At 33.4% G+C, this 10272-nt stretch overlaps 1 protein-coding gene across 2 annotated transcripts; it reads right to left on the reverse strand.

Moving 5' to 3' along the window:
* Window positions 1-1410: 1410 nt before the first annotated feature.
* On the reverse strand, window positions 1411-6562 carry LOC143256522 (ninjurin-1-like). 2 transcript variants are annotated; one of them, XM_076513863.1, is made up of 3 exons: window positions 6444-6562; window positions 4845-5039; window positions 1411-1622 (listed from the first exon to the last, which is right to left on the reverse strand). In XM_076513863.1, exons 1-3 carry the CDS (start codon window positions 6450-6452, stop codon window positions 1434-1436), a joined length of 393 nt encoding a protein of 130 aa, XP_076369978.1. In that variant the 5' UTR covers window positions 6453-6562; the 3' UTR covers window positions 1411-1433. The 2 variants fall into 2 exon arrangements, with proteins under 2 accessions (XP_076369978.1, XP_076369977.1); XM_076513862.1 differs by lacking the exon at window positions 6444-6562 and adding an exon at window positions 6265-6430.
* Window positions 6563-10272: the final 3710 nt, after the last annotated feature.

The following is a 10272-nucleotide window of genomic DNA, read 5'->3' on the forward strand; positions in this document are numbered from 1 at the left end:
CAGAATTCTGCATTGAGGAGTGAGGCAAACTTCTTCAGACCGATGTCAGAGACTGGTAGATGGCTACAAGAAGCGTCTTACTGCAGTTATTTCAGCCAAAGGGGATAACACGAGCTATTCTAACTTTTTCCTCAGTTTGAATATGCATTTTTGTCGAATCACATTTTACAGAAGATCTTAGTCTTTTCTTCAGTTTTAATTGTTTAGTTATATTACTTTAATCTCTCAGTATTGTTACAATTTAGATTAAATATCTATATATCCAAAAATGTTACAAAAATGCACAAGCTTTCATAGGGTGTCCTAATTTTTTCACATGACTGTATACCATATATAGTTATCCAGTTCTGCCAAAAATACTTCTCCGAGAGACTTAGTTTTATGCTCTAATCCTTATTTCTTACCTCAGGATCATTTTCTTCAGTCACTTCGTAAGTAATAAATAAATCACGTGGTCGTTTTCGATCATTCTCAAACCTCTAGTTTTTTTGCGGTGGAGGTCATATTAAAGTATTAACTAAATATATAAATAGCGTTTCAGAGAAGTTTTTGTCTCTCATTGTCCAGTCGAATTAACGAGTTCTGATAGTGACCGAAAGGCTTGTTGGGCTTCCATATTTGAGGTATATGGGATATTCTGAAAATTTTTGGGATTTCAGTTACAAAAATAACTTTAACACTATAGAAGCATCTCTGTTTTTGATTCAAAATATCGCTACCTCTATTAATTTTTCCAATAACAAGTTGTATTCGGTTAAAACAAAGAAAATAAAATGGAAACTTATGTTAATGCTACACTACGCGAAGAAATGTCACTGTTGTGTAGCTTGAATTAACTATACTGAGTAGTCAAACTTCTGATAATTGCCATGCTAAAGGTGTTAATTATTGCCGTAAACTAGTTAGAGTTCCGATAAAGAATTTAGCAGACAGGATAACATACGAAAAGAGTTTAGGGGGTTCGTTTGAAAACCTTGTTAAAGAGTAGTAAGTTGTAGATAGATAGTTTTAGAAAGGTTTAACATCCACCAAAAGTTTTAATCTCGCACTCGGTAAAATACGAGTGTTAAATTTTTACCATGAAATTACTCCGATAGTAGAAAACGAGAGTTTGAGTTCCGACCACCATATTTTCAAGTATTGAAACTAATTCTATTGTATATTTTTAGCTGTGAGTGGTGAACAGTGTACCAAAACTTATTTGAACTATTTATGTTGGGAAATAGTATCGAACGTTAATAGTGAAAATTATCGTAGTAGTACTGTTGAAACTTCTCGTGGGTAATTTGTTTTAGTTTAGTTTCGTTTTTTATTCGCGCAAATAAATTCATCGAACCAGAGTTGCGTGAGCATAATAAATCATCTTCTTAAATATTGTGTTTTTCTTTCGTCAAAAATGTACAAGAATAATAAAACGTAATTAAAGCCTGCGTTTATTTCCGAGCTGAATTGACCGGCACCTGAGTTATTTCAACTCCAAAAGAGGATATGAAAATGTTCAGAATGGTTATAACGAAAATCATCCATGTGAGAATGTCATTGAGTATATCTGCTCGACGGTGGTTCCGCTCTTTGTTGATGTTGAACCGACTCTTCACTGTCATAATAACTCCGGCCGAAAGCTGTACAGATATGTAAATAAAAATGAAATCAGTATAAATTACAGCACCCATAACTTACCTTCCGCTCCCGTCTCGTTTCTCAAAGCTGAGCTCGCTTAATAACGGTTAGAACTAAATACCTAACTAACGGACACTGTTGATATAACTAAGTTGTATTAAATAATTTTTTTTTTTTTACTTAAACGTCGTTTTTTTGATGTTTTTTTATGATTATTAGTTGTAGCACTATGTGCCTCAAAATAATTACAGTATTTCCCGGCGTCGAACCCTCATTTTGATTAGCTAAATTTTGAAGAAAAAAAAAAAAAAGACAAACATAATAAGGTCACAGCACTTACACTAATCTTACCAAGATGTTTCATAGATTACTTAGTGACTTACGGTACATAAATCATCTTACCCACATCTTTTTTATAAGCTATATGTTTATCATATCTACCTTTGAAAGTGTGTACCTTATGTTACCACTAGAATATCTGTATTATCAGTAATAACGTTATTCTAAGACTGAGGAGTTAAAAGAGTCCTGTTATTACAGCACCATATATATGGTGATCTGTTCTTGTTTATTTATTTGTTATTTAATACCAAGTAAATTATACATTTCATTAGGGTTGTATAAAGGGGCTTGGATTATTGTCTGGTATCGAAACACTTCCTATAGGTTTAGGCCTATGAGCAACGTAATCTTCGGCCTGGAAGACGCAGGGTAAATTTTTGAGACTTATTCTGTGGAAAAAATAGCGTCTTCCACGCCCGGAACTAGGGTATAGTGACGTGTCCTATGCATCTCACGATGAATTAGTCGCTAAATACCTCGAACCTCAAAGTTATTGTTTTTTCCGAAATTGTTATATCTTGTTTGTTTTTCTCTAAGCATCTGCTGGTACATTACTTCATAATCTCTATCAAGACTGAAGAACTTGAATATGTCCTCAATATTTGGCTATCTATACACTTGCTTATGGATGTATCGTATTTCTATCGTAACTTCACACGGCATTTACGTAGTACGAAGGGTATACTACTGGTTTGACCTTGTGTTTAACCATATATAAGATGGAAAATTAACTCCAACAAAGTACACGAACTAATGTTTATAATTAGCACAGGCCTATAAAAACACACACACACACACACACACGATATATTATTTGAATTATGATCTTTTGTTCATCGCGGGGAAGGGGGTACTGGAGTACTCTAAAGTCTAAACTGTGTCTTACCCTTCGCTGTAATACCCTGCACTCACCAAGTAATGGTTGCTGTTAACCTCATACTTTCTATAGTAAGTGTGCCCACAAAGTGTATTGGGTAGCTCTCAATAATATTTCTAGACCATCTCAGCCTCTTTATTGGCTAGTACCATCCTTGGTTCATGATAAATTGCGAACGTTATATTCAACAGCCTTTAGTAACGCGCAGGAGTTTAGAAATTTATTTATATCTCAGAATAAGTTATTTAACGGGAAATTGAAATACAAATATTTTATGAGTTGGCTTTGGATTGAAAAGAAAAAACTGCCAACATGTTTTAAAAGTATTTGAAACTGGACCAATGAAAACAGATGGACAAACACGTATAATGGATTCGTGAACAATCTGTGTACTAAGTAAAATTCATATCTATAATACTGAGTCTTAATTAGTATTTGAAACTGGACCAATGAAAACAGATGGACAAACATGTATAATGGATTCGTGAACAATCTGTGTACTAAGTAAAATTCATATCTATAATACTGAGTCTTAATTAGTATTTGAAACTGTACCAATGAAAACAGATGGACAAACACGTATAATGGATTCGTGAACAATCTGTGCACTAAGTAAAATTCATATCTATAATACTGAGTCTTAATTAGTATTTGAAACTGTACCAATGAAAACAGATGGACAAACACGTATAATGGATTCGTGAACAATCTGTGTACTAAGTAAAATTCATATCTATAATACTGAGTCTTAATTAGTATTTGAAACTGTACCAATGAAAACAGATGGACAAACACGTATAATGGATTCGTGAACAATCTGTGCACTAAGTAAAATTCATATCTATAATACTGAGTCTTAATTAGTATTTGAAACTGGACCAATGAAAACAGATGGACAAACACGTATAATGGATTCGTGAACAATCTGTGTACTAAGTAAAATTCATATCTATAATACTGAGTCTTAATTAGTATTTGAAACTGGACCAATGAAAACAGATGGACAAACACGTATAATGGATTCGTGAACAATCTGTGTACTAAGTAAAATTCATATCTATAATACTGAGTCTTAATTAGTATTTGAAACTGGACCAATGAAAACAGATGGACAAACACGTATAATGGATTCGTGAACAATCTGTGTACTAAGTAAAATTCATATCTATAATACTGAGTCTTAATTAGTATTTGAAACTGGACCAATGAAAACAGATGGACAAACACGTATAATGGATTCGTGAACAATCTGTGTACTAAGTAAAATTCATATCTATAATACTGAGTCTTAATTAGTATTTGAAACTGGACCAATGAAAACAGATGGACAAACACGTATAATGGATTCGTGAACAATCTGTGCACTAAGTAAAATTCATATCTATAATACTGAGTCTTAATTAGTATTTGAAACTGGACCAATGAAAACAGATGGACAAACACGTATAATGGATTCGTGAACAATCTGTGTACTAAGTAAAATTCATATCTATAATACTAAGTCTTAATTAGTATTTGAAACTGTACCAATGAAAACAGATGGACAAACATGTATAATGGATTCGTGAACAATCTGTGTACTAAGTAAAATTCATATCTATAATACTGAGTCTTAATTAGTATTTGAAACTGTACCAATGAAAACAGATGGACAAACATGTATAATGGATTCGTGAACAATCTGTGTACTAAGTAAAATTCATATCTATAATACTGAGTTTTAATTAGAACTGGAAAAATCGCATTAAATAATTTTAATCAAACAGTGACTTAGACATATGTGAAATTATGTGAATATTGTTAACAGTCGCTTTTATTATAATATCGTGAAGTGTAGAAGGCAAAATTATTAAACCTGAATGTAGATGACAGCAGAAAAAGAAAAAACAACGAATTTATAGTTATGACCTAAGATTTAAAGTGAAAAAAAATCATAATCTATAAAGAATACCACAGTATATGTTATTTTGTATAGTAACATAACAGCCTTAAAGTAAACACCAACCTGCAAAATGATAGATATACTGATCAGGGTTAGCAGCAGGTAATAAAAATCATGACGTTGTCCAACGTGTAACAGGAGCTTCAGCTGAGAGGCGTTGGCTGTGAGTAAGGCTACATCCAACATACCTTGACCGATTGTCTTTTTGATAGCATACACCTGCCGGTCCAGGAAGTTGGAAACACCAATAGTTCCTGGCTGAAATTAGCGAAGAATTCATGCAACTACATACAAATATAAAATCAAGTGGTACATAGCGTGAATCATGGGACGCTATCTTTGTTTATCTTTCGGAAACACTACATTTTCAAAACAGATTTGCTCGTTTAATACATTAAAATAAAAAGGAATGGAGAATGCTAAGAACGTAACACTTATTTCACGATGACGCGAAACCCACTCGAACTAAAAATGTATTCTGAAGACGACAGGTATGGCTATTAAATCTCGTCCATAAGGCACATGCCCAGAAACTGCCTTCGTTTATCTGAAAATGACCTAAGAAGGTCGAAACTTCTTATTCATATTTATGTAAACGTTGTCTTAAGGCGACAGTAACTTCCAGTATCTATCAGTTTCACCGTCATGTAGTTTCTAGAAGTTGCATTAGTTGTTAATATATCTATACATATTATAAATATAAAAATGAATATATTATAAAATATTTGCGTTAAAAAACAGTCGATATTTTGCAAGTCAAATTAGATCAGAAAACATGAAAATTTATATCTCTCGGAGCCCTTACTGACTTGTGAAAGATCAGAAGTTCCCTAACCCTCTTCACCAAATTACAGATTATGCTGGTAGCGAGAACCCGCGCTTTACAGGATAAAGTGTACAGCGACTTAATATTTTGTACAGGTTCTAGCATTACGAGTTTGTTCACTCTGTTCGTTCTAAACGCTTTTGACATGGTAGATATGCATTTTTCGTTTACATGTATGGTTTGAGATAAACAACTGAAGTTGTTAAAAAAAAAAAAAAGACAAAACAAATATTTAGCGCGGCACAAGTTCCCTCTCTCGGTTGTTTTTGTTTCAAAATATATAATTTTTTCCATATAATATGCTCTTTCAACAAATCAGTAAAATTTCTACTGATTACGACATAATCGATGTTGATTGATTGTTTGGAATTAAGCACAAATCTGCGTAATGGGCTATGGGTGTTCTGCCCACCTCTGGTATCAGAACCCGGTTTCTAGCTGTATAAGTTAACAGGCATGCCGCTATGCCACTAGGGGGCGATATAATCGGTCTAACTTGCAGTGTAATTAAAATTTGTAATTCCATAGTATGATGCTGTTTTTACTATTTGTCTTACAACGCTAAAACATTTCAATCTACTCGCTTTTGTTTAAAACTTATCTAAGATCTTAAGTGATTTACTGAGTTTAATAACAGAAAAAAATGATCAAACTTACACCATTCTGTACAGGTCGTACCTCTGTCATGATAAGTTTCGCAAATATCTCTTAATCACACACCTTGAAATAAAGCGACATGACCTAAATATCTTGTAGCCTATGAAAATTAACGAGTGCAATGTTGTTTGAAAATCTTATTGTACTCGTTTTTCGTAAGAAAAAACCAACAAACATACCAATTGCATTTGCTGTACAGCGGAGACTAGCTCTGGTTGTTTCTATAACAACAGCTAAGGCCCTTTTGAGAACTGTACAATGTTGAGCTTGCTGTTACCTTAGTTACCCTACAACGTCCTCGAACGAATTCTTTGTAGCGAGACAGAAAGTTTTACTGTTTATAAAGCTTTGTATTGTTCACGGCTTTCATTTTAAAATAATATTCAGGATTCCGCGATTAATGGTAATATAAAAACACTTTAAAATACAGAAACTAAAAAAATAAATGAATGAAGTGACAAAAAATTAAAACTGACTTGTGTCTTTTTTTTTCTGTTTAGTAGAGGCACTCGTTGTTTGAATTTTCTGTTGTTATTGTAGTCTCTGTATACGTTGTTTGCATGCTCAGTAAGTTGTGAATACTCTCCTACACAGAAAGCTTTTCTGGTTTTACTTCAATCCATCAATGCTCTTTACCTAATACCCAGAGTGTCGCCTTTCACTAGATACTTGTTTGTTTGTTTGTTTGTTTGTTTGTTTTTGAATTTCGCACAAAACTACTCGAGGGCTATCTGTGCTAGCCGTCCCTAATGTAACAGTGTAAGACTAGAAGGAAGACAGCTAGTCATCACTACCCACCGCCAACTCTTGGGCTACTCTTTTACCAACGAATAGTGGGATTGACCGTCACATTATAACGCCCCCACGGCTGAAAGGGCGAGCATGTTTGGCGCGAAGGGGATGCGAACCCGCGACGGCTGAAAGGGAGCAAGCATGTTTGGCGCGTTTTCAATGTTTCATAAAGGTGAACACCGCGTGGCTTCTACTAAAATTACGCCATTTTCTTATTACGGTCAGTTGTTCGAGTTGCAAGTGGTTTTGTTTATAGTTAAACACAAAGCTGCAAAATGGGCTGTCTGTGCTGTGCTTGCCACAAGTACATTCCCACAGATTTTACGCTGTGTCAACGAAAATACTAAACACATATATTTATCTCTCCACTTCTCAGTGTTTGACCAATAAGTCACGTAAGATATAGCGCTGAGGACGGAGGGGAGGACATGTTTTGTCCATAAGGTTGATGGATGACATTAATTTTTAATATGAATTTTTCAAATGGCTTACTTAGACTTTTCTAATTAAGACGCAGTGAATTCGTTACTTTTAATGTAATTAACTTATCAAAGGATTGTTTTGTTATTTGTCTGATACATAATCTGTGGATAACCAATCATCTGATTGTTTCAAAAAAAAACATTATCCTTCTGCAATCAGTTATGAGATGTTAATGACATTTTTTTAAGAACCTTAATAATGGAAGAATAAATACAGCTATGTATACAGTATTGTAAATAATTATGGAAACTTTGAAGAGATACATTTACATTATCCCAAAACAACGAGTAGCTGAGATAACTGGTCATTTTATATTTGGTATTGTACATTATGATAGGAAATCCAAAATAAATGCGAACGAATTCTACGGTATGCTGGTACTTCATGCGAGTTTTAAATACAGCTTTTATGCAGTTATACGTTTAACATTGTGCGTATCGGAACATTGTTTTAGATGTTACTTTCTGTAGTTCTGTTAAGTTTTGGCTGCCGTTTGACTTTCCGAAGTAGTCCGTACAGTGTGTGTGTGTGTGTGTGTGTTTCGTATAGCAAAGCCACAAAGGGATATCTGCTCAGCCCACCGAGAGGAATCGAACCCCTGATTTTAGCGTGGTAAATCCGGAGACATACCGCTGTACTAGCGGGGGGCAGTCCGTACAGCCGGATGATTGTTTTGCTCGGACCAAACATTCAGTTATTTCAATTTATGAAATAAATGTTTAATGGTAGTAGTTTAGTATACCTTAATAAAATAAATATTTAGTCATGGGAGTGTAGTACCCATAATTCTAACAAAACATATGTTTTGTTATAACAGCATAGTTCCATTAATTCTAATAAAATAAATATTTTGTCATGACAGTTCTGCACCCCCTAATTCTTATAAAGTATATACTTAGTCATGACAGTTTAGTGTCCCCTAATTCTAATAAAACAAACATTGTCCATTGTCACTTCCTATTTATCTTTTGATAATCTCGTTGATAACGCTGTGAAATCGATGTCGTTCAGCAAAACATAATTTACTAGAAAGCATGGTCAGTGGTCAGTTTCAATTAACCTTTACCGTATCAACCTTTCTTAAAAACACGAAGACACTATTTTGATTTTTTATTCAAAATATGATATATTTTAAAATGATTCTATAAAATTGAAGTTTTTACCCACGAATAATGAGATCTGACCCTTACTCTTACAACACGCTAACTACATTAAACCCATTTTCGCGTCAACGGGCAATGAGCCATGAATCATTGGATTATCAGTATTAGGAGACAAACCATTTGCTACGTCCTGTCCATTCTTCAGTCCTACTTTTGTAACCTTTGCTTCTTTCACCCCTGTGTTGTGTTAGATAATTCCTTTTCAATAAAGCCGTTCTCAAATTGACCACATTTTATGGAATCTTTTATTGTATGAAATATACATTTTATGGATATTTATGAATAAAGATTTTGAGTTAATGTAGCTCTCGTTGTTATTTCAAAGAACATAAACTTTTAAACGCCCATTCACCTAACAAAGAAAAAATAAATGTGATACAAGATACGTGGTTTAAATCAGGTGAGTGTATTTATAAAGATGGTGTTTATAATTATATTAAGCTTTAAATATACTCGTGTGTGCATGTGTGATATATATATAGCATAGTTAGTATGTTTCATTGCTGAACTAAGAGATATGATCTGTATTACATATATTTTATATGTGTTTATGTGGTTCTTTTCGATTTTTATTTTAATTTTTTGTTTTCAATATTATAATAATATTTATAAAAAGGTCAATGAAAAACGTAAGAAATGAACTAATGAATATTTAAGAGACTCCCTATTAGCTCTACCTGTATCAATACATCCATGAGTATAGATGTTACAAGGGTTGTGTTTGTATTATGAGTATGGATATCACTAGGGTTATGTTTGTATTATGAGTATGGATATTACTAGGGTTGTGTTTGTTTTATGAGTATGGATGTTACTAGGGTTGTGTTTGTATTATGAGTATGGATATTACTAGGGTTATGTTTGTATTATGAGTATGGATATCACTAGGGTTGTGTTTGTTTTAATGTGTATGGATATTACTAGGGTTGTGTTTGTTTTATGAGTATGGATATTACTAGGGTTGTGTTTGTATTATGAGTATGGATATTACTAGGGTTGTGTTTGTTTTATGCGTATGGATATTACTAGGGTTGTGTTTGTTTTATGTGTATGGATATTACTAGGGTTGTGTTTGTTTTATGTGTATGGATATCACTAGGGTTGTGTTTGTTTTAATGTGTATGGATATTACAAGGGTTGTGTTTGTTTTAATGAGTATGGATATTACTAGGGTTGTGTTTGTTTTATGAGTATGGATATTACTAGGGTTGTGTTTGTTTTATGAGTATGGATATTACTAGGGTTGTGTTTGTTTTATGGATATTACTAGGGTGACTAGGGTATGGTATGGATTACTAGGGTTGTGTTTGTTTTATGTGTATGGATATTACTAGGGTTGTGTTTGTTTTATGTGTATGGATATTACTAGGGTTGTGTTTGTTTTATGAGTATGGATATTACTAGGGTTGTGTTTGTTTTATGTATTATTACTAGGGTTGTGTTTGTTTTATGAGTATGGATATTACTAGGGTTGTGTTTGTTTTATGAGTATGGATATTACTAGGGTTGTGTTTGTTTTAATGTGTATGGATATTACTAGGGTTGTGTTTTTGTTATGAGTATGGATATT

Source organism: Tachypleus tridentatus, chromosome 7, assembly GCF_004210375.1.
Source record: "Tachypleus tridentatus isolate NWPU-2018 chromosome 7, ASM421037v1, whole genome shotgun sequence".
In the NCBI taxonomy this organism is placed as follows: domain Eukaryota; kingdom Metazoa; phylum Arthropoda; class Merostomata; order Xiphosura; family Limulidae; genus Tachypleus; species Tachypleus tridentatus.

Coding starts and splice junctions, on each gene's coding strand:
- LOC143256522 (XM_076513862.1), bottom strand. CDS start 6,294: ATGACAGAGGTACGACCTGTACAGAATGGT. Junction 5,040..6,264: donor TACGACCTGTACAGAATGGT/GTAAGTTTGATC, acceptor CGCTAATTTCAG/CCAGGAACTATTGGTGTTTC. Junction 1,623..4,844: donor GTATATCTATCATTTTGCAG/GTTGGTGTTTAC, acceptor ATATCTGTACAG/CTTTCGGCCGGAGTTATTAT.